This window comes from Anomaloglossus baeobatrachus, chromosome 5, assembly GCF_048569485.1.
Source record: "Anomaloglossus baeobatrachus isolate aAnoBae1 chromosome 5, aAnoBae1.hap1, whole genome shotgun sequence".
Lineage (NCBI taxonomy): Eukaryota > Metazoa > Chordata > Amphibia > Anura > Aromobatidae > Anomaloglossus > Anomaloglossus baeobatrachus.
The window spans coordinates 109,360,770-109,385,336 of record NC_134357.1 but is presented as its reverse complement, the minus strand read 5'-3'; the positions used below and the strand labels follow the sequence as shown (position 1 = coordinate 109,385,336).

Genomic DNA, 24,567 nt, shown 5'->3' with positions numbered 1-24,567 from the left:
CATGAGCTTAAAAATCAAAAATTCTTAGGAGGTGAAAACAAAAACACCAGAAGGAAAACAGTGACAAAGAAAAGATATAGAGATAAATTCTAAGAAATATTTGAGATTTTATGTTAAATCCAAATCATGCAAAAATATAAAATCACAACAGGGATGTTTCAAATAGCAGCAGATTGAAAAGTGACAATACAGATAAGACCATATATACCACTATAGATGATCAGTATGGCTTGCAATAGAATGCATGCAGTAGTGCATGGGATTGCAGAGGATGTACTATATGGAGTTATAACTCCTAAATAAAATATGCCAATGCATAAATATCTAAAATATGTCCATCAATGTGGTAGCAAACTAGTTAGATACTTTAGTGGATGGTCAGATTTAGCTGTCTGCTGCTAACCCCAACGCGCGTTTCGTCTGCTAGAAATTTCCTCAGGGGGCGCTGGTTTCAACATAAATTCCAATAAATATTTAATATTTTATCTATATATCTTGTCTCTGTCATTATTTTCCTTCTGGTGGTTTTATTTCCACCCCCAGCAAGCTGACAATCAATGGTGTTGGCAAGGTTATACACAGCTCAGTATTCTGAGCACTGCTACTTCTACAACAGAGATTTTATTAAAACTACACCAAGTAGTCCAGTAGGTGATATATTGCTGGAATCAGGCTCTCTGCCCTTACACGTGGCTCTCAATTTTCATGACAAAAACCTGCTGACATATTCCATTTAAATAGAGCAGCAGACATTTGCACTTCTGCAATGCACATGCTTAACAGTTCACAATCAGTGGAGGTCCCTATTGTGGGCCTCTCAGTGATCCAAAAATAATCATCCATCCGCATTATTGTATATATAAAAAAACAAAAAACAAAAAAAAACAACAAAAAAACAAACAACATTCAATAAGTTCCCACCTAGAAGTCACAGGATCACCATTTCAACAATTCAAGAAGGTGTGGAGGGGAGAGGTGGGAGACGATGCTTGGGTTTAAGACAGGGGTTACCGGTTTTCATTGAAAATAACACTGCTTATACTCGCACCAGTCATTTCCATGAGAGCCGGTGCCCACACCCGTTACCTTCTGCCAGAAAATTTTCTGCAAAACGCATGATGGCTAAAATGTGGACTAGAGCATATATTATGATGAGGGTTGGAAGCCAAGATTTTAAGAACTCATCAATTCTAGCACAACACATCCACATCAAGCATACAAGCATATTAATATTACGGCTTTGTACAAACTGAGTGTTTTGGCAATGTAATATGGCACCCATTAAGCTCCACGGGGCCCTACTGTTCCTCCATATGTCTCCAATGTCGTATACTTCATGTGAATGTGACAGAAAAATAAATGCTAGTTATAAATGCTGGACGCTGTATTACGGAGCTATTCCAATAGTAGTATAGTGCCACATGTAGCACCATATGGCAGTGTAGGAAGGCAGACGGGACGAATTGAGCCTTTCTACATACAGCTCTGCCATGTTCATTAGGCTTTACTCCCAAAAAAAACTGATTTTATTGCCCATATCTATACAAAAATTGTTTAAAAGAACAGAGTCCTCAGTGGTTGATATTTTACCTGTATATATATATATATATATATATATATATATATATATATATATTTATATATATATATATATATATATATATATTATATTATATTATATTATATTATATATATATATATACATACATACATATATATATATATATACATACATATATACACACACATATATATACATATACACATATATATATATATACATATATACATATATATACACATATATATATATATATATATATATATATATATATATATATATATATATATATATATATATATATATATATACATATACACACATGCATACACACACTTTCAATTTTTTTGTATACAGTGTGTCCACCCATATCCTGTCCACTGCCATTAACGTGAGAACAGCGGCAGCTATAGGCATAGAAGTGGTGTCTAGGGATAGTAAAGTAGCCATGTGCTACGCAATGAAACCACCTATAGCGCCACCTGGTGGAAAACAATGGAGTTAGCATTTTTATTTCGAAAATGGAACGAGATAGAGGAAAAAAAGTGAATTAACCATACCCAATGACTTGTAGGAAGGTCTCCATGAGGTATCGCTTCACGTCCGCAGCCTTGTGAGTTTTACACGTTCCAATCATTGCATTTCTGTATGCAAGGTATTGATTTGTATTGAATTGATGATGCCCTACAACTTTGTAATTCACTTTTTTCTTTATCTCGTTCCGTTTTTGAGATAAAAATGCTAACTCTGTTGTTTTCCACCAGGTGGCGCTATAGGTGGTTTCATTGCATAGCGCATGGCTACTTTACTATACCTAGACACCACTTCTATGCCTATAGTTGCCACCGTTCTCAAGTTAATGGCGGAGGGCAGGATATGGGTGGACACACTGTATACTGTATAACTGCACGTTTCCAATACAGGCTCTGAAGGCACAACACAAGCTGAGTTTTTCTGGGTCCGTGCGCTAATAACGCTGTGACTGGATAGTGTTTTTTTCCAGTATTGCAGCCCCACATTTTCACGTGCGGGTGATGAGCTAACACTATTAATCAAGCACTGACTGCGGGAGAATTCCTTCACCACGGCTCATAGCAACTCACCAAAACGTTCCTGCTCTACACGGCCGGCAGAAAGAAAGCACAAACAACTGTCTAGCTTCAACCTGTGTGCCAGCCACTGGTAACAGCAGGAGAAAGCCATTCTAAATGATTCTCAGGTTAATTAACATGAAAATGTTCTTAGAAACCTTCAACATTTTGCCTTCTGCAGGCATGTACATTGCGATGTGTGACATAGGGCTAACAATTCACATATACGACTTACATCTACATCAGGTGTCACCAAACTGTGGCTCGTGGACCCAGGATGTGTGGTTCATGGCTGCCTGCTTGCTTGTTGCATTAGCATGGCTTGTGAACCCATGATGTGCAGCTCATGGCGATCTGTCAGCTTGTTGCATTAGTGCGGCTCGTGGACCCATGATGTGCAGCTCGTGGCTATCTACCAGCCTGGTGCATTAGTGCAGCTAATGGACTTAGGATGTGTGGCTCGTGGCTGCCTGCCAGCTTGTTGCATTAGTGCGGCTCGTGGACCCACGATTTGCAGCTCGTGGCTATCTACCAGCCTGGTGCATTATAGTGCAGCTCATGGACCCAGGATGTGCGGCACATGGCTATCTGTCAGCTTGGTGCATTAGCGTGGCTCATGGACCCAGGATGTGCGGCACATGGCTATCTGTCAGCTTGGTGCATTAGCGTGGCTCATAGACCCAGGATGTGTGGCTCGCGGCAGCCTGCCAGCTCGTCGCATTAGTGCGGCTCATGGACCCATGATGTGCAGCTCGTGGCTATCTCTTAGCTTGGTACATTAGTTCGGCTCGTGGACCCAGGATGTGCAGCTCATGGCTATCTGTCAGCTTGATGCATTAGTGTGGCTCGTAGACTCAGGATATGCGGCTTGTGGCTGCCTGCCAGCTTGTCGCATTAGTGCGGCTCGTGGACCCATGATGTGCAGCTCGTGGCTATCTACCAGCCTGGTGCATTAGTGCAGCTCATGGACCCAGGATGTGCGGCTCGTGGTTGCCTGCCAGCTTGTCGCATTAGTGCGGCTCATGGACCCATGATGTGCAGCTCGTGGCTCTCAGCTTGGTACATTAGTGCGGCTCGTGGCTGCCTGCCAGCTTGTCGCAATAGCACCATATCTAGCAAACAGTTATGAAGAGAAGGTCTCCAGACGGTGATTTTTGTAAGTGGCCCCATAGAGTAGAGCAAATCTGGACGTGCAGTTACTAGCAGGGTGTAGGGATAGAGATAAATATTTTAAGCAGGAGATAGGCATTTACTCGAAGCTGGATGGCAATAGTCTAGTGAGTGTGCCTGATAAAAAATAACAGGGTGGGGAAGTGGGAACCCTTGGAAGTAAGTAAACTGCATATGGGGGGAGAGGGCACAAAGTTTCAGTTTGCTTTCTGAGGGGAAGATTTAGCTACTGTCGCACCCAGGGATATGGGGTACTCTGTCCCGGGCAGTGTCTCTATTGGGGATGTCATGGTGGTGGCCGTTACCCGGTTCCGTGCCCTTGGCCCTTTGTGTAATGGGGATATTTAGAGGGGAGAGTAAGATAATGTTCACATGTGACACCACTTGCGGTGTTGCGGCTAAGTGTAGGGAGCTGCCGCTGCAGAATGTCACCACTGGGGCTGATGGTAGTAGCAGCTAGAATGCTAGACCCTCCACAAGTAGGGTACCTTCTTCCCCTGCACCTGTCTCTGGTAAGTGGGTCCCCGTGGTATGGAACACTGGGGGTCCCCATTCTGTGGTTTGTCCACTTCTGTCCACCTGACGGTAGCATGAACCCTGTGGGGTTGAAGTCTCTGGTCCTGTCCCCGATTCTCCCGTTGCTACCGAGCCTTCACATTATTTAGGGTCAGCAAGGTCCTTGATGATCCCCTTGCTGTGCAGGTGTTAACAGGTTGGCTTGGAGCTCTTTCCTGTCCTAGGGTCCTGTACCCAGTCTGTGCGTAGTTCCGGGAGTACTTCACCGGCAACTACTTCTCCTGGGTACCAGGTCACCGTTAACCTGAGTCAGGACGTGGCGACACTTCCACCTTCACTCCTCGTCTGTCTGACACTTGTCTCTCTACAGTCACTGCAGTTCTGACTACTGACTTCCTGTGTTTTCTCTGTCCACAGTCTGCCCCTCCCACCTGGTCAACTAGTGGACTGGAGTGGCTCCACCTCTAGGCGGCCATCCATGGTCTCACCCTAGCTGGGTAACATTGTATGGGGGATTGTTGGGGAAAACTGGGATTACCTGGATTTTTGTTGGGTTCTGGGTCCCTAAGGGGGTAGGCCCTGCATCCTTGTGGGGATGCAGAACCTTGTAGCACCCTGATTGTTTCAGGGGCGCTACACTACCATCACACCGACAATGGTGGGTTCTGGGTGTCACTACTGTAGGGGAGGGGGGCACTGGATGTGGCTCACGAACATCTCTCATAGCTGAATGTAGCTCTCAAGGAAAAAGTTGAATACCCCGGATCTACATCATATTTCATTGATTGTAAGTCTGCACCACTCCCAAATACAATTTTAATGGGTTTTCTGGGAATTTAACATTGACGATCAATCCTTAGGATAGGTCATCAATGTCTGATCAGTGAGGGTGCAACATCCGACACCGGCCGTTCCCAGTGCCGCCACCACCAGGACCTGCTCAGTTTCAGAGGTGCACAGCTCCATCCACTGTATACTGGCCACGGCTGGGTACTGCACATCCACCCTGTATTTGACTCAATAGGGGGCAGATATGCAGTACCCAACCGCGGCCACTATTCTGTCCACAGAGCTGTGCAGCTTCACAATGGAGTAGTTTCGGTCAGCTGCCGAGTCGGGAACAGCCCATCAGACATGGATTACAAATCCCAAGGTAAAAAGGAGGGGAGTAATAGCACATCCACGATGAAAGAAATCTTAAAACTTTATTTTATATTCATCAGATAGAAATCCACATGGTGGTTGTGTATAAAAACACACTTGCGCACTTCTGGCGCTAGCTGCACCCTTGATCGTACTGTATTTTTTATTTACCGTGGATGTGCCATTCCTCCCGTCCTTTTTTCATTCTATGTATTTCTGTCAGTCCGCAGTATAGGAACAGCAAGCATCAAGACACAGACAGCTCTTATTTCCTATGTATGGGGAGCAATCTTTTTTCTCTGCCTATTCTAAGGGAAGGTCCCGGACATCCTCTTTGAAGAGTTTTCTAATTTTATGTAAATAGAGATAATCATACAATAGTAAGAAATATTATGCAGTCTTCTGAATCGTCTAAGTGTGCGCATTGCACACTGTCAGGATTCTCCACAGCCGGCAGTGAGACCAGGCAGTCATCACGTGCCGATTAAACATTCAGCTTTGCTGAATTCACTTGTATTGAGCTAGGCCACGCACGTCAAGTCAGAATATGTCTGGAAGTATGCAAATGGCCAAGTGATCGTCCGTTCTCACCTCAAAATCTTGACAGCATGAAATGTGCACACAGAGGATTCAGAAGTCTGCAGTCTCACATACTGTATACTACAAACTTTTATCCCAAACCTGGGCAACCAGTTTAAAGCACCACTCCAGTATTGTTTGTTTTGCTCACTGCGTGGTGCCCCTGGTTTATACTTGCCCTCCGGCATCCTTACCTTTTAATGGCACCGGTCCCATATGTATAAGGCAGTTTGTGACCTACTAGATCGCTTCAGTGTGTTAGGCCTGTTTCAGACGTCAGTGATTCTGGTACATCTGAGCTTTTTTTTTTTTATACATACCAGAATCACTGACATACGCAGACCCATTGTAATCAATGTGTCTGCGCACACATCAGTGGTCTTTCACTGACCGTGTCTCCATGCGGTGTACACGCGTGTCCGGGATTGCCGCACAAAGACAAGTCCGTTTTTTTCTGTCATCACTGATGTCCCATGGACCACACTATGGTGTGATCTGTGAAACACGTACCAAAAAAAAACAAAAAAACGTACATATAAAATAAAAAGCATTTTCAACTCACCATTCCAGCGACGCTCTGTGCAGCCTGTGCTCTCTGCAGCTTCCTGCCCGACTCATGAATATTCATGAATGCAGCAAGAGCCGACCCGGAAGTAGCTGCAGAGAGCGGTGGATGGACGCTGCAGCGCCGAGTTCAGCACCATGGAGAGAGCAGGAGTGTGACAGGTGAGTAATGTCCATGTGCAATCACCGAGTACGGATCACGTATCATGGATTGAACCTGAACAACCACTGTGTGCCGTGAATCACGGCACACGAAGGGACATAGGCTTTTTTTTTTTTTTACACATCAGTAAAGAACATCTGTGTTTTTTTACTGACGTGTGAAACAGGCCTTATGGAATCCACCGGAGGTTACAAATCAATACAAGTCTATGAGAGCCACGTTCTGGCTCTCATAGACTTGCATTGAGTGCTTGAGAAGTAATTTTTGACATCCAGTCAGTCAAAAGTAGCAGTCACAAGATAGGGCCGCAGGACAGGAGCGGCGCCAGTAAGAAGCGAAGATGCCAGGGGCCGGGATCTTAGATTAAAAGCACCACTCCAGCAGAAAGGGAGAAAAAAAAAAAAACATGATATGCCGGAGTGGTGCTTTAAGGAGACTGCCATACTGGCGTAGGGAAACTTGTAGGCTATGCAATAGGAAGTAATATATGCAAATAGCTCACAGTCATGTGATGGAAACCCTGTGGCCGCACCACACCCGATACGCACCGCAGCCAACGCTGCTCCCATACACAGCTAGGTGCAGTTTTCAAATATTATGCAAAGGCAATTTCCTTTGCAGTGGTCAAGTGCAAAACTGCTCTATAGCTATACAACTGTACAGTCATTAGAGACCAGTTTTTGCCACCTAATCTGAAAGCAGCATAATGTAGAGACAGAGACCCTGATTCCAGGGATATGTCACTTATTGGGCTGTTTGCTGTAGTTTTGAAAAAAAAACATCTGTGTTATTAGCAGGAGATTATCGCAAGAGCACTAGCAAACTTTCTGCCAGGTACCGTAGGTAATACAGTCATGAGCTCTGTTTATCCCCACCCACACCACTGATTGGCAGCTTTCTGTGTACACTGTGCATAGGTAGAAAGCTGACAATCAGTGGTGTGGATGGAGTTAATCAGAGCTCAGAATTCAGAGAACTGCTAGATCTGCAACAGAAAAGAATGAGGTTATCAAAACTGCAGAAAGCAGCCCAGTAACTGATACATGGTTGGCATCAAAATGTGGAAGCTCGGCCTCCTAGTACAGATATCAGGGGTGTCTTACAAGATGTGCACCTTAGTATCTATCACATGATGACAAATGTATTTATTTTTTTATCCCTTGGAAGAATGAAACAAAATTTATATAGAACATTTATCAGAGGAATCCAGAATGTCTCATCATACAAAGGCTAACAAACTGTAATATGCCTTTCTGTAATAATGCCCTTGTAATAGCGGTGTACACAGTGCCATGCCGAACACTTCCTCCAGGATTTTGGTAGCAATCTGTTCTAGTTAATCTCAGAGGTGTTGGACGGAGTTGAGGACCGGGCTCTGTTCGGTTGGTCATGCTCTTCCAGACCAAACTCCTCCAACCATGCCTTTATGGACCTTGCTAAGGTCTTCCCCAAACTGTTACCACAAAATTGGGAACCATAAACACCAAAATATCTTGGTATACTGAAGAGAGATTTCTCTTCACCAAGGGGTCAAAAGCCGACCCCTGAAGCTCTCGGCGAGGGCGCAGTTTTTGTGCTGATGTGAATACCAAAAAGATATTTGAACTCTTCCACTAAAGAGTCTTTGCACCTCAGCACTCGGTGAGCGGCTCGGTAACGTTATGTGTTCTCCACTTGGTCATGACCTGACTTGTTACACCGGGGACGTATTATTACTACAGGACCGCGCTAGTATCGGGCATCTCTTAACAAGCCACTCTCTCACTATTAGTAATGGCAGACGGCAGGGCGAGGGGCCGGATGGTACACACTTGTGGTAGTGGGACAGAATGACTTGAATTTAGCGATTAATACACACGTGTTAATACTTTGAAGTGAAGAAGTCAAATACATTTAGGGTCTACAAAAATAGTGTTATCAGGCTCATCTCTCCAAGAAACTCCTAATACAGCAAATAAATTGTCCTACTACTCCAGCGCTCCTGGCATTTAGGGCATGATAAAGCTAAAAATGTCATACCAAGTCCACGTGATCAGACAAAACCGTGAAATCAAAGCACATCTCCTATGTAACAATGCCAGGCACGGATCTGCAGCTCAGATGTCCAATAAGAAACATATAGGCCCAGATTCATCAAGACCGGTGATGGTCAAACTGGCCTGAATCAGGAGCGTCTGAGCACTGGTGTGCGCCTCCCACAAATCTTACTCTACACCAGTGGTCCCCACCTTACTGACCTTGAGAGCCACAGTCAGCTCAGACGTTTGAGAGCCACATTTAGCTCTGAGAGAGGGTCGCGAGCCCCATCCAGCTCCCGCCCCCATAGTAGTGACATCCAAACCCCCATTACTAGTATAATGACAGCCAAAGCTTTTCCACAGAAAAAAAGCACATTGAGGCAGTATACAATATCCTGGGGTTCCTACCTCCATTCAAATCTGCTCCTGTGTGTGGAGTTACTTATATTTGTCACCATCTGGAGACCCCCTTCTTCACAGCAGTTTGCAAAAACTGGTCCAAATGCACCTAGTTGGCAGTCGTCAGCCACACATCATGAGGCCGCGAGCCAAGTGTGGTTCCAGAGCGACAGGTTGGGGACCCCTGCTCTAGTCATTGACAGGAGAAAGATTTCTGGTATAAGGAACCCCATAGTATGTCATGAATTAGACTAACTGTGGCATGAAAAGTCTAAAAATCATAACATTTTCTCCACTTTGTGCACAAATTTTGTGTCGTTTGAAAGCAATTTATGCAGAATTCTGATGTAATCGTATTCATGAGGCCGTAATTCCAAGCCACTGTTTCTCCATCCAGGAGCCTGCACATTCAGATGGAGGAGTGGTATCCCCAAATCTCAGGGGGCTGGTCTCCTTAGTGATCAAAGTGATTTCACTAGTGAAAACCGCCGGTAAGCAGAGGCCTACCGGATCTGATCCCACACTTAAAGGGACATGGACCAAGGGTATTTATGGTGTATAGACTGGATACGCCATGTCTTATAGGAGGGAGCCTTACGTCTAATATGGATCATTTATGTCCAATGACACAGCTATAACGAAGGAAGATGCTTAGTTATCACCTCCTGGAACCTGAATCCCATTAACACCATTTTACACATTTTTACAACATAGATTTTTGTGTGCACTCAATTTAGGCTGCTTTCACACTACGTTTTTTTTTTTAACACAAAAACGGATCCAGTGCAAATGCATTTTCATTTCAATGCATTTGCAATGGACTCGCATCAACATGCGTTCACCTGCGTTATAGTGAGGATCCAGCGACTTGCAGTTTTTTAACTTTTTTTCAAAAACGCTACTGGTAGCGTTTTTGAGCTGCGTCCAAATACTGCAAATTGCTGGATCCTAACTATACTGCATGCAAACGTATGTGAAAGCTGGCATGCTGATAGACAGGATCCTGCTTGCTCTACTGAGCATGCCCAGAAACCAGCCTGGTGTGATCAGTCTCTCTCTCCCCCTCCCTCTCTCTCCCCCGCCTGAGAGCTGCAGAGGCTCGTAACCAAGGTAAACATCGGGTAACTTGCTTGGATACCCGATGTTTACCTTGATTACGTGTGCAGGGAGCCCGGCTCCTAGCATCTGCAGACACTCGTAACCAAGGTAAATATCGGGTATCCAAGCAAGTTACCCGATGTTTACCTTGGTTACGAGCCTCCGAAGCTGTCAGATGCCGGCTCCCAGTCTCACGTTCAGTTCCCCTCACTCCCGATCACCTGACTCTAATGCCTGCCCATAAACTTCAAGTGACAGGATCCTGCAAAATAACATGCGTTTGCATGCGTTTTTCTCTGCAAAAACAGGATCCGCTTTTGCAGCAAAAAAACGTTCATGACGCATGTTAAAAAAACGTAGTGTGAAAGCAGCCTTAAAGAGTTTGTTTTATGTCCCCGAGATTTCCTCCATGTGACTTACGAGGAGCTGCCACGTTCTCAGCATGTGTTCTCAATAACCAAGTGGCAGATTGTTGTCTGAGATTGTTTTAAATAACTTATTTTCACATAACTGGGAAAAAAAATAAGCAAAATCTTGTCTAACAGAGACGGGAAAAGAGGAAGGTAATGATGGCTGAGATCCCAACGACACTTCACACACTGGTACATGCTTAGGCGCCATCCAACCCTGGTGCGGGCATATGATGTAAAGAGGTCATCAGTATATTCAATGGGGCGCCATCTGTGATAATGGTATCTAAGTTTCTCTATTTGTTCAAAAGTGATCTATAGAATAAAGCATTAAAAATATGCTCTCCATGGAAATTGGCAATCATCATGGATTTTAAATCTACAGCTTCTCAATTTGCTGATGGTTTCATACTTTGTGATGGATCTGATTATTTCAGCTGCAAAAATCAGCAAATAAAACAGTTGGATTTTAGGGTATGTGCGCACGTTGCTTTTTACCTGCTTTTTTGCTGCTTTTTCTTCTGCGCTGTTTAATGCCAAAATGGATGTGTTCTTCTATTCAAGCAAAGTCTATGGGAATTTGGGTTTCTTGTTCACATTATGTTGTTCAAAATGCTGCCTTTCTGTGGCAGAACTTTGGTCAAAAACTCAGCTTTTCAAAGAAGCAACATGTCAATTGTTTTTGCCATTTGGGTTTTGCACTGCAAAGCTGAGTTTTTGACCAAAGTTCTGCAACAAAAAGGCAGCATTTTGAACTACATAGTGTGAACAAGAAACCCAAATTCCCATAGACTTTGCTTGAATAGAAGAACACATCCATTTTGGCATTAAACAGCGCAGAAGAAAAAGCAGCAAAAAAGCAGGTAAAAAGCAGGTAAAAAGCAACGTGCGCACATACCCTTACACAGGAAATACTGCAGGATCACAGGGGAAAATTCCCTGCAATTTCCCGAGCGTGGATGTATCTTTGGATATCACAGGATAGTCTCCCAAATGTTTTCCAGTTTTATGTCACTAAAGCACAATGGGATTATTCCAACACTGAGGTGGATAAAGATCGAGTTCTGCCGCCGCTACTACACAAGTGGATGGAGTCACATTGTGAGCCACAAGTTGCCATAACTGCGAAAAGCAAATTGCAAAAAAAAAAAAATCCAGAAGGTTCTGGACTTTGCAACCTGCCTGTTATTGTGATGTGCAATGCAGCAGAAACATAGTGTGGACATGCAACCGGTGATACAGCCTCAAAGAAAAGGACATTTGCAGTCCAGCAATGGTCTGACCACAGGGATGTAGACTGGTCCCACGTATGGCACAGCCACCACTTCACTCTGTTGGTGCATTGCAGAGCTCGCTCTCCATTTGAATCCAGGACCCCAGCGTTGCAAGACCGCAGTGCTAACCACTGAGCCACCGTGCCTCTGGTGGGATTTATAGAAATCTCCTGCCCACTGTGATTCATTTTTACTCACTGTAAACTGACCTGAGATTCGTGTTTCAAATCCGCAACAAGTCAGTTTATCTTATGGGTATGATGAGTTTTATGAGCAGATTTTCCCCATAGACTTTCATCAGATGCAGAAAATCAGCAGGTAAATAACACACATGTGCGTTTTCAGTGTGAAAACTCATCAAGAATGCAGATAATCTGCACACAAGTACATCGTTAAGGACAAATAGCAGAAAGTATCAAAAACAAAGTAGCTTTATTTAAAGCATGACATTGCAAAAAGAAAACCAAACAAAAAAAACCCAAAACATTAAAAATACAAGTTACTTTAAATAACAGATGCGGAAATTCTACATCAAAAACTCATGGTGTGAACGGAGGTCGAGCCCTGCTATAATGTATGTGGAAGTAGCAATCATCAGATTAGATGGCAAGACGGTATAAACCCATACCCCGCCATCTGCACTTCCCTTTGGGTATATAGTGCTACCATATTTCAAAACAATAGGCTAAAAAAAAAAAAAAAATATTATAAAATTATATATATATATATATATATATATATATATATATATATATATATATATATATATATATACTAGAAGGTGGCCCGATTCTACGCATCGGGTATTCTAGAATTTACGTATTGTGTAGTTCATGTATGATTTTTGTTGTATATATATAATGTTGTTGTGTGTAGTTACCAAGTGTTTGTGTAGGGGCTGTACATGTTCTGGGTGTTGTCTGGGTGTGGCGGGGGGTGAGAGCGGTGTTGTATGTGTGTTGCGTGTGTTGTGTTGTTTGTGGAGCGCTGTGTGTCTGTAGCGTTGTGTGTGTGTTGCGCGGTTTGTGTGTGTGTGGTGTGTTTTGGGGGAGGTATGTTTTGTGCAATGTGTGTGTTGTGCGGTATGAGAGTATATTTGTGTGTGCCGCGGTGTTTGTGTGTTGGGTGTTGTGTGTATGCAGCGTTGTCTGTGTGTGTGGGTGTCTGTGTAGGGCAGTTGTTTGTGGTTCCCAGTGTGTGTGTGTGTGTGTGGTGTGTGGTGTGTGGTGTGTGGTGTGTGGTGTGTGGTGTGTGGTGTGTGGTGTGTGGTGTGTGGTGTGTGGTGTGCGGTGCGCGGTGCGCGGTGCGTGTGCGTGTGCGTGTGTGTTGGGGGGAGGTGCGCACTCCCAAACGTGCTCCATCCCCCATGCAGCGCACTCCCCATCGTGCTCCATCCCCCATGCAGCGCACTCCCCATCGTGCTCCATCCCCCATGCAGCGCACTCCCCATCGTGCTCCATCCCCTATGCTGCGCACCCCCCATCGTGCTCCATCTCCCATGCTGCGCACTCCCAAACGTGCTCCATCCGCCATGCTGCGCACTCCCAAACGTGCTCCATCCGCCATGCTGCGCACTCCCAAATGTGCTCCATCCGCCATACTCCGCACTCCCCATCGTGCTCCATCCCCCATGCAGCGCACTCCCTATCGTGCTCCATCCCCTATGCTGCGCACCCCCCATCGTGCTCCATCTCCCATGCTGCGCACTCCCAAACGTGCTCCATCCGCCATGCTGCGCACTCCCAAACGTGCTCCATCCCCCATGCTGTGAACTCCCCATCGTGCTCCATCCCCGATGCTGCGCACCCCCCCATCATGCTCCATCCCCGATGCTGCGCACCCCCCCATCGTGCTCCATCCCCCATGCTGCACCAGCATCAGCCTCTCTGCCCCCAGCATCAGCTTCTCTGCCCCCAGCATCAGCTTCTCTGCCCCCAGCATCAGCCTCTCTCCTCCCAGCATCAGCCTCTCTCATCCTAGCATCAGCCTCTCTCCTCCCAGCATCAGCCTCTCTCTTCCCAGCCTTCCCCAGCATCAGCCTCTCTCCTCCCAGCCTCCCTCCTCCCACCCTCCCCCAGCATCAGCCTCCCTCTACCAGCCTCCCCCAGCATCAGCCTCTCTTCTCTCAGCCTACCTCCCCCAGCCTCCCTCCTCCCAGCCTCCCACAGCATCAGCCTCCCTCTCCCAGCCTCCCCAAGCATCAGCCTCCACCAGCATCAGACTCTCTCCTTCCAGCCTCCCCCAGCATCAGCCTCCGCCAGCATCAGCCTCTCTCCTTCCAGCCTCCTCCAGCATCAGCCTCCCTCTCCCAGCCTTCCCCAGGATCAGCCTCTCTCCTCCCAGCCTCCGTCCTCCCAGCCTTCCCCAGCATCAGCTTTCCCCTCCCAGCCTCCCTCAGCATCAGCCTTCCCCAGCATCAGCCTCTCTCCTCCCAGCCTCAGCCTCTCTCCTTCCAGCCTCCCCCAGCATCAGCCTCTCTCCTTCCAGCCTCCCTCAGCATCAGCCTCCCTTTCCCAGCCTTCCCCAGGATCAGCCTCTCTCCTCCCAGCCTCCTTCCTCCCAGCCTCCCCCTCCCAGCCTCCCTCAGCATCAGCCTTCCGCTCCCAGTCTCCCCCAGCATCAGCCTCCCCAAGCATCAGCCTCCACCAGCATCAGCCTCTCTCCTTCCAGCCTCCCCCATGATCAGCCTCTCTGCTCCCAGCCTCCTCCAGCACGCCGTGCTCCTCTGCCGACACTCACACACCCGATCGCATCCACTCACACACACCCGATCGCATCCACTCACACACACCCGATCGCATCCACTCACACACACCCGATCGCATCCACTCACACACACCCGATCGCATACACTCACACACACAGACACTGACGATATCGCACATACGCGCTCACAGTCACAACATCCGGGAGATATCACATGCTTCTGGCCATGTGATCCTCCGGCAGGTCCTGGAAGCTCACAGCACAGTATCGAGGCCGAGAAGCAAGCGATATCGCCGGATGCTGTGAGTGTGTGGATGCGATGTGTGTGTGAGGTGTGTGTGAGGTGTGTGTGAGGTGTTTGTGAGAGTGAGTGCGATCTGATGTGAGTGATGATCTGATGATGCGTGTGTGTGTGCTGTTATGTTTGTGCGTGTGGAAGTCCCGCCGCTGCAGGACCTTGATTTACTGGTAACTATGCAAGCATGGTTACCAGCGCAACACGTCCCCCGCTCGCACGGGAGCCCACACCAGCATACGGCGGCGTACGCTGATGTGGGCTCCCGTTGGTGAGGGGGGAAAGGGGGGGGGGTGTGAGTACAGTACTCACCTGGGATTCGTGGCTCCGTGACCGTGTCAGTTTGGGCAATGCGGGGGGGGAGCTAACGTCTATTGCGTGAGGGGGCGGGGCATGGCGTGGGCGAGTTGCCAATGCCTGCAGGGTGCCGGGGCGAGAGGCCAATCTGTGGAGGGGGCAGAGCCTGGGCGAGCGGCTGGCCAATCCGTGTGGGGGCGCAGCCGGGGCGAGAGGCCAATCCGTGTGGGGGGGCGGGGCCATGGCGAACCCAGCGGCCAATCAGCTTTGTGTCACCGTAAGGACATGTCACGGTGACACAATGTCACCGTGACACAATTTTGGAGCATGACAGACAGACAGACAGAATAAGGCAATTATATATATAGATATATATACACACACACATACACACTAGCTGTACTACCCGGCTTCGCCCCGGGTTAATAACTGTTGTTAACAAAATAGAATGTATTAACAAAAATTTATTCTGCACACAAAAAAAAAAAAAAAAAACACAGAACAAATAGATATAAATGTAATTATTAAAAGGCAAAAACTAAGCTAATAGAAGCATTTCACAACATATATTTCAACACCACAGATATTCCACACAGATTTAACAAAAATTGGCCAAGTAATGTGCTCCGTCTGCCTCTTTCCCCGTCTGCCTCTTTCCCCCACCGACATCTTATTACCTCACATATAAGCTTCTTATACTATGAATGTCTTGTGTTCCTATAGCAACCACTCACAGCTCCTACTAATAACCTGTAGTTCCAGGCTCCATTTACTTTACTGGAGCCATGTTTTTTGGAGAGTAACTGAAAAGCGCGGGGTTAAATTTTCCTGTCAAAACATAGTCTATGACGTTCCCTGGGTCACATGAGGTGTCTGTGCAAAATTTCGTGATTGTAAATGCGACGGTGCGGATACACTTTTCGTTTCACTTTTTCCCCATTATGTAGATAGGGGCAAAATTGATTGGCAAATTGGAACGCGCAGGGTTAAAGTTTCCCCTCAAAACATAGCCTATGACGCTCTCGGGGTCCAGACGTGTGAGTGTGCAAAATTTTGTGGCTATAGCTGCAACGGTGCAGATGCCAATCCCGGACAGACATACAGACATACATACATTCAGCTTTATATATTAGAATATATAAAATAACAATAGTTCCAATTCCCAGATCAACAGACTACGAAAATAAACACAAATGTGTCCAAAGACAACGAGCAGATATATAACATGATGCCGCACATCATACAGCAGCGGCACTCTTCATCAATGATTAAAGCAATGTCTAACTCTGCATTTCTCTATCTTTATTGTTTCAACAAACCAAAACTTTGAAAGTAATCTCAACAAACACGAAGACATTAAATAATAAAGCCATTGTTTTGTGCCCGTCTTCTGTACAGACACACGTGTCTCCATGGTAACAGACTACACACAAACCCCGCGGATTGTGTCTCCTGCTAACTGAATGTAAGGGAAGAGACAGAAGGGGGAGCGCACTGCACAGGGTTTGTTTGTGGTCTGTAACCATGGAGACACATACGTTTACATTAGAACTGAGGAGGACACTCACTTATAGCAGACATATAGTGCCAGCACATAGCGAGGGCCTCTGTAAGCCCGGTATATATTTACCAACGCTGTATTATCCTGAATGACTTATTCGTCTTGTAGCTTTGCCAATGTGTATACTACATGGAAGATTTTACTTAGACACATTGTGAAAGATACAAGATTTCACACAAAAAAAAAGATTTATTTTTATATTGGGGTTTTTTTATTAGTGCATTTTATTTTTAGGTCTATGGATTTTTTTTCTTTTATCACACTTAACCTTTTGGTATAACATTTGTATGGGCTTTTTCAGGGTATGTGCACACCGGGTCTTTTTGTTTAGCTTTTGGAGCTGAAATTCCACGTTTTTGAGGATAATTTACGCTCAGTTTCTGCTCCAATACGACAAACACTGCACATTCCCTACACAGGGTTGCCTGCAGAACAGCATGGTAAGGCCTCTTTTACACGTCCGTGTCTCCGGTACGTGTTTGGTCCGTTTCCTCACGTACCGGAGACACGGGCACACGTAGACCCATTTCAATCAATGTGTCTGCGCTCACATGCGTATTCTGCCATGGACTGTGTGTATGTGTGGAGCATACATGTGTCCGTGTGCTCCACATGTAGACATGTCCGTTTTTCTCCGGCATCACACGGAACGCAAATGGACCACACGGAGGTGTTCCGTGTGACACGCACCGGAGAAAACACACGTGTCTGAGAAAATAATAATAATAAAAAAAAACAACTTTACTCACCTTCTCCAGCCCTGCTGTCTCTGCCGCTGCTGTCACTTGCTTCTGACCGCTGCTCATTATGCTCATTGCATATTCACTTCACTGCGGCCGGAAGCTGCAGCAGCGGGGAATCGAAGATCAGCACCACGGACAGCGACGCCAGGGACAGGTGAGTAGAAAGTTCCCATTCTCCGTGTGTTATCACGGATAACACATGGAGAACACACGTGTGCCATAAACACGGCTCACGGAGGGCAAAGCGCACCTCTGACACTTCCGTGAAAAACGTGCGTGGTTTTTCAAGGACATGTGAAAGAGGCCTAATATGGTATATAAAAGACAGTGCGACCCAAAAATAATGCAGCAAATTACTTATTACAATATGATCAGTAGGTAAATAGTTAAATGGTGAATTATACATAACAATGACGTCTTTTAGAAGCCAAAAAAACCCCAACTCAATAACAAGTTCACATGTCCTGTAATCGTCTGTTAGAACGGATCCTGCAGAGATCCACTGGGAAACAGATTTCTGCTGGATCCGTTATTTTAACATTGGAGCCTATGGAGAACAGATCTAGCTTTTTACCTTTCATTTAAAACAGATCCAGTAAGAAAAAATGGATCCGTTACAAATGCAAGAAACAGGGATGACTAAATAGCAATCTGTTAACTGATCCGTCCTCCATAGATTCCCATGATAACAAATGGATCTGGCAGAAATCAATTACTTAACAGACAAAAAGTTGAACTCTTTTCCCAGCGGATCTCTGCAGGATCCCTTTTACCATTTTACCAGAGGATTACAAGACGTGTGAGCTCAGCCGTATGTAGATTTCTGAGATCTCACACATGAAATGCAGGTGACTGGGTATCAGAGCTGGAGATGAAGTAATAAATGATGGGGCAGGGATTCTGGGAACACTACAGCCAGGCTAAGTGACTGATAACAGAAAGCAATAGGCTGTTCACATGGATTTATGATAGAGATAAATCCTATTTATCAGAAATCCATTAGCTGAACAGATTATCGCACTTTATTGCTCTCTGTTATCAGTCACTTAGCCTGACTGTAGTATTCCAGTAAAGATCACAAGAATATAACATAGATATATATCACATCACACACACATTGCACCAAATGTGAAGCTCCCCGAACCCTGTAGTACGATGCTGTCCATCACCCAAAATTTCCCGCGGAAAAGAAAAGTCCTCACTCTCTGGACCCTGTTGTGCAGCGCTGTGCATTACCAGTCACCCAGCTCTCCCCGGACCCTGTAGTGAGGTGCTGTCAGTCACCCAGCTCTCCCCGGACAGTGTAGTGCGGGGCTGTCAGTCACCCAGCTCTCCCCGGACCCTGTAGTGCGGGGCTGTCAGTCACCCAGCTCTGCCCGGACCCTGTAGTGAGGTGCTGTCAGTCACCCAGCTCTACCCGGACCCTGTAGTAAGGTGCTGTCAGTCACCCAGCTCTGCCCGGACCCTGTAGTGAGGTGCTGTCAGTCACCCAGCTCTCTCCGGACCCTGTAGTGAGGTGCTGTCAGTCACCCAGCTCTTCCCCGGACCTTGCAGTGAGGTGCTGTCAGTCACCCAGCTCTGCCCGGACCCTGTAGTGAGGTGCTGTCAGTCACTCAGCTCTCCCCGGACCCTGTAGTGAGGTGCTGTCAGTCACCCAGCTCTGCCCGGACCCTGTAGTGAGGTGCTGTCAGTCACCCAGCTCTGCCCGGACCCTGTAGTGAGGTGCTGTCAGTCACCCAGCTCTGCCCGGACCCTGTAGTGAGGTGCTGTCAGTCACCCAGCTCTCCCCGGACAGTGTAGTGCGGGGCTGTCAGTCACCCAGCTCTCCCCGGACCCTGTAGTGCGGGGCTGTCAGTCACCCAGCTCTCCCCGGACCCTGTAGTGCGGGGCTGTCAGTCACCCAGCTCTCCCCGGACCCTGTAGTGCGGGGCTGTCAGTCACTCAGCTCTCCCCGGACCCTGTAGTGAGGTGCTGTCAGTCACCCAGCTCTGCCCGGACCCTGTAGTGAGGTGCTGTCAGTCACCCAGCTCTGCCCGGACCCTGTAGTGAGGTGCTGTCAGTCACCCAGCTCTGCCCGGACCCTGTAGTGAGGTGCTGTCAGTCACTCAGCTCTCCCCGGACCCTGTAGTGAGGTGCTGTCAGTCACCCAGCTCTCCCCGAACCCTGTAGTGAGGTGCTGTCAGTCACCCAGCTCTGCCCGGACCCTGTAGTGAGGTGCTGTCAGTCACCCAGCTCTGCCCGGACCCTGTAGTGAGGTGCTGTCAGTCACCCAGCTCTGCCCGGACCCTGTAGTGAGGTGCTGTCAGTCACCCAGCTCTGCCCGGACCCTGTAGTGAGGTGCTGTCAGTCACCCAGCTCTGCCCGGACCCTGTAGTGAGGTGCTGTCAGTCACCCAGCTCTGCCCGGACCCTGTAGTGAGGTGCTGTCAGTCACTCAGCTCTCCCCGGACCCTGTAGTGCGGGGCTGTCAGTCACCCAGCTCTCCCCGAACCCTGTAGTGAGGTGCTGTCAGTCACCCAGCTCTGCCCGGACCCTGTAGTGAGGTGCTGTCAGTCACCCAGCTCTGCCCGGACCCTGTAGTGAGGTGCTGTCAGTCACCCAGCTCTGCCCGGACCCTGTAGTGAGGTGCTGTCAGTCACCCAGCTCTGCCCGGACCCTGTAGTGAGGTGCTGTCAGTCACTCAGCTCTCCCCGGACCCTGTAGTGAGGTGCTGTCAGTCACCCAGCTCTGCCCGGACCCTGTAGTGAGGTGCTGTCAGTCACCCAGCTCTGCCCGGACCCTGTAGTGAGGTGCTGTCAGTCACCCAGCTCTGCCCGGACCCTGTAGTGAGGTGCTGTCAGTCACCCAGCTCTGCCCGGACCCTGTAGTGAGGTGCTGTCAGTCACTCAGCTCTCCCCGGACCCTGTAGTGAGGTGCTGTCAGTCACCCAGCTCTGCCCGGACCCTGTAGTGAGGTGCTGTCAGTCACCCAGCTCTGCCCGGACCCTGTAGTGAGGTGCTGTCAGTCACCCAGCTCTGCCCGGACCCTGTAGTGAGGTGCTGTCAGTCACCCAGCTCTGCCCGGACCCTGTAGTGAGGTGCTGTCAGTCACTCAGCTCTCCCCGGACCCTGTAGTGAGGTGCTGTCAGTCACCCAGCTCTGCCCGGACCCTGTAGTGAGGTGCTGTCAGTCACCCAGCTCTGCCCGGACCCTGTAGTGAGGTGCTGTCAGTCACCCAGCTCTGCCCGGACCCTGTAGTGAGGTGCTGTCAGTCACCCAGCTCTGCCCGGACCCTGTAGTGAGTTGCTGTCAGTCACTCAGCTCTCCCCGGACCCTGTAGTGAGGTGCTGTCAGTCACCCAGCTCTCCCCGGACCCTGTAGTGAGGTGCTGTCAGTCACCCAGCTCTCCCCGGACCCTGTAGTGAGGTGCTGTCAGTCACCCAGCTCTCCCCGGACCCTGTAGTGAGGTGCTGTCAGTCACCCAGCTCTCCCCGAACCCTGTAGTGAGGGGCTGTCAGTCACCCAGCTCTCCCCGGACCCTGTAGTGAGGTGCTGTCAGTCACCCAGCTCTCCCCGAACCCTGTAGTGAGGGGCTGTCAGTCACCCAGCTCTCCCCGGACCCTGTAGTGAGGGGCTGTCAGTCACCCAGCTCTCCCCGGGGCAGGGTACAGGACCCCCGGGAGCGCACTCCTGTGAGCTGCACTCTGGAGCTGTCTGAGCCGATAGTTACCCCGGCAGTGGCTGCGCTGGCCGCGCACAGGATGGGGGGCAGCCTGTCCCTGGGCTTCTCCTCCGGGGCTCCCGGCGGCTCCTCTTCCGTCTGGCTCTCCACAGATCCCGCAGACAGGGAGCTCTGCAGGGACATCCTCATCACAGCGGACCTCACACACAGGAGCTCACACTCCGGGCGCCCGGTGCAGGAGGAGCCCTCCCGGCAGCCGGTCCTGCAGTGGACATGTCAGCACGGGCGGCAGGTGGAGGGCAGCTCCCCGCGGGCTCGTCCGGCGCTCTCCTCCTCACTAGCACGAAGTTGCCCATGAAAGGCGCTCCGCGCTGACTACACACACTGGATGCTGGTCCCAGCCAGCGAGAGCTCCGGGTGACGTCATTGGTCACTTGATCAGTCACATGACTATATGGGCGGAGTCACGCGCTGCTGTTGTGGTTCCATGTGTTTAGGTGATGATGGTCTGTGTACAGCGGGAGACACTACAAAGCCCAGGATGCCCCGGCACTGCCCGCACAGCACAGCCACAGCCACAGAGAAACCCCAAAGCTTCACATTTTAGGTGTGCACTGTATCTGTTTATAATGTTATAAACGGTGTGTAGCAGGGCTGAGTGTGTGTATATCAGAGCTGAGTGTGTGTGTATATCAGAGCTGAGTGTGTGTGTATATCAGAGCTGAGTGTGTGCATGTTGCTAATAGAGCTGTGTGTTATTAGTTGTGCTGTATGTGTAGCAGAGCTGACTGTGTGTAGTATAGAGCTGAGTGTGTGTAGCAGAGCTGACTGTTTGTGTGTAGTATAGAGCTGAGTGTGTGTAGCAAAGCTGATCGTGTATGTGTCCAGCAGAGCTCAGTGTGTGTGTGCAGCAAAGCTGTGTGTGTGTATCACAGCTGAGTGTGTGTGTGCAGCAAAGCTGACTGTGTGCGCAGCAAAGCTGTGTGTGTATCACAGCTGAGTGTGTGTATGTGTCCAGCAGAGCTGAGTGTGTGTGTGTGTGTGTGTGTATCACAGCTGAGTGTGTGTATGTGTCCAGCAGAGCTGAGTGTGTGTGTGTGTGTGCAGCAGAGCTGACTGTGTGTGTGTGTATCACAGCTGAGTGTGTGTATGTGTCCAGCAGAGCTGAGTGTGTGTGTGTGTGTGTGTGCAGCAGAGCTGACTGTGTGTGTGTGTATCACAGCTGAGTGTGTGTATGTGTCCAGCAGAGCTGTGTGTGTGTATATGTGTTAACATAGCTGTGTGTGTATAACAGCTGACTGTGTGTAGCAGAGCTGACTGTGTGTGTAGTGGAGCTGAATGCATGCTCGCTCTGAATATACGTGTATAGTTCTGTGTGTAGATCTGCTGCACAGTAAAAATGATTTCACAAACAAGTGGGGTTTTTTTATCAATTTTCAAACTACAAAGTGAATGAACAGAAAATAAATCAAATCGCCATGTGGTGTGATCGCCCATTGTCTTCAAAACTGCATCAAGTCCTCTGCAGCCTGTACAAAGTCAGGGGTCGTGTAGGATATCAGGTGTTACAGGACCACTTACACCGAGCAAGTGCAGCAGCAAGGAGGACTTCATACAGCAGAGCTGAGCTGTGCTGGTCTGCACCATCCTCTGATGTGAGGTAAAACGCTTGTTCCAGAGCTCTGCGCCATACTTTTCTGTCTTTTGCTTTCCTTGCTCCTCACTCCTTCTTTCTCCTTCCCTCTCCATAGAAGATAAAGGAATCAAGTGTCACATACCGCCTGCAGTCGTCTCCTCTGAGCAAAAAGGACTTGAGCTTTTCCATAGAGGATGGTGATTTCAGGAGGGAGGGGAACAAATGTCTAAAGGCCCCTTTACACACTGAGACTTTCTAGCGATCCTGACCTGGCCAGGGTCGCTGGTGAGCTGTCAAACAGGCAGATCTGGCCAACGACGCAGGAGCGATACGGAGCTGCAGAACCACCTCGCTGGTTGTTGGGGATGTGTCACACAGCAGGGGACGTTATAGCACGTTGGGTTCTAAGTCGCTAACGATGTCCTTGTAACGGTGTCAAACAGACCCATGCATGCTGCACAGCGGGAAACACAGGACCAAAAAATGTTCCTGAGAGATGTGTAGCGATCACGACCTCACAGCGGGGGCCAGGTCGCTGATGCGTGTCACACACTGCAATGTCGCTGGGGAGGTCGCTATTACATCACAAAACCGGTGACGTTACACCGATATCGCTAGCGATGTTGCAGTGTGTAAAGGGGCCTTAAGTGGAGAAGGAAGTTGATGTCTCTGATAAGATGCATTAGAAAGATTCTTACAATCGCCCATGCTAGTGAATTATATGAAGTTTGCTGAAGATACAGTTCCATTTTATAGACATGAGGGATTACATTGCCGTCATTCAGGACACTGTTAGGCCTCCGACACACCCACGTGAAAATCACGCACATGCCGCGAGACACGTATTTTCCCTGCGTGTTGCGTGCAGGTAAGTACGTGTCTCTGGTACGTGCGGGCCACGTGTGTTCTCCGTGTGCTATCCGTGATAACATACGGAGAACAGGTAATTTCCATACTCACGTGGTCCTTCCTGGTACTGATCTTCGGTCTCCGGCCCTGCCGACTCCCCGCTGCTGCTGGCCGCAGTGAAGTGAATATTAAATGAGCGGCGGTCGGCAGCAAGTGACAGCAGCGGCAGAGACAGGAGGGCAGGAGAAGGTGAGTTAAGCTTTTTTTTTTTTCTCTGACACGTGTGTTTTCTCCGGCGCGTGTCAGACGGGACCGCACGCACACTACATCCGTGTGGTACGTGTGCGGCCCGTGTGACACCCGTAATGCCGGAGAAAAACATGTCAGCGTGTGGAAAAACGTACAAACGGACACGGACACACGTTCCGTGTGGTTTTACGTGTGTGTGCCTTCTACAATAGGGTAGCATTGCTGAATGTGTCTCCGTGCCGCCGGTACGTGTAAAAAATGGCAAACGTACCGGCGGCACGGATGTGTGTCGGAGGCCTTAAACTGCGGCCCTTTGTGCCCTGTTAGTTGCTGATTTTGTGGTGACGAACAAAATCGGGGGTAGAAGAGGCAAGTAATAGGGAGGTGATCACTGGGAGTCCCCCACACCCAATTGGTCATGAAATGAGGTCCTGTCCCCTGGGGTTAATGGATCAGCAGATCAGTAGTCTATATGACTGATGGAGATAGTGGAGAAAAGTTCTGGATATCTCTGTCAGTCCATACTCGACCCGAATAGGATAAAGAGTAAGGGTGGCTTTACATGCTGCGATATCCGGCCCGATAT

General features: G+C 48.4%; 1 protein-coding gene across 1 annotated transcript in view; it reads right to left on the bottom strand.

Annotated features, from left to right (window-relative positions):
- HECTD2 (HECT domain E3 ubiquitin protein ligase 2) overlaps nucleotides 1–21,648 on the bottom strand; it is a 156,857-nt gene extending 135,209 nt beyond the window's left edge. The window contains exon 1 of the mRNA XM_075348757.1: nucleotides 21,296–21,648. Within this exon, the coding sequence (XP_075204872.1) occupies nucleotides 21,296–21,436 (141 nt within the window). The 5' untranslated portion in view covers nucleotides 21,437–21,648. The remainder of the gene's footprint in view (nucleotides 1–21,295) is intronic.
- Nucleotides 21,649–24,567: the final 2,919 nt, after the last annotated feature.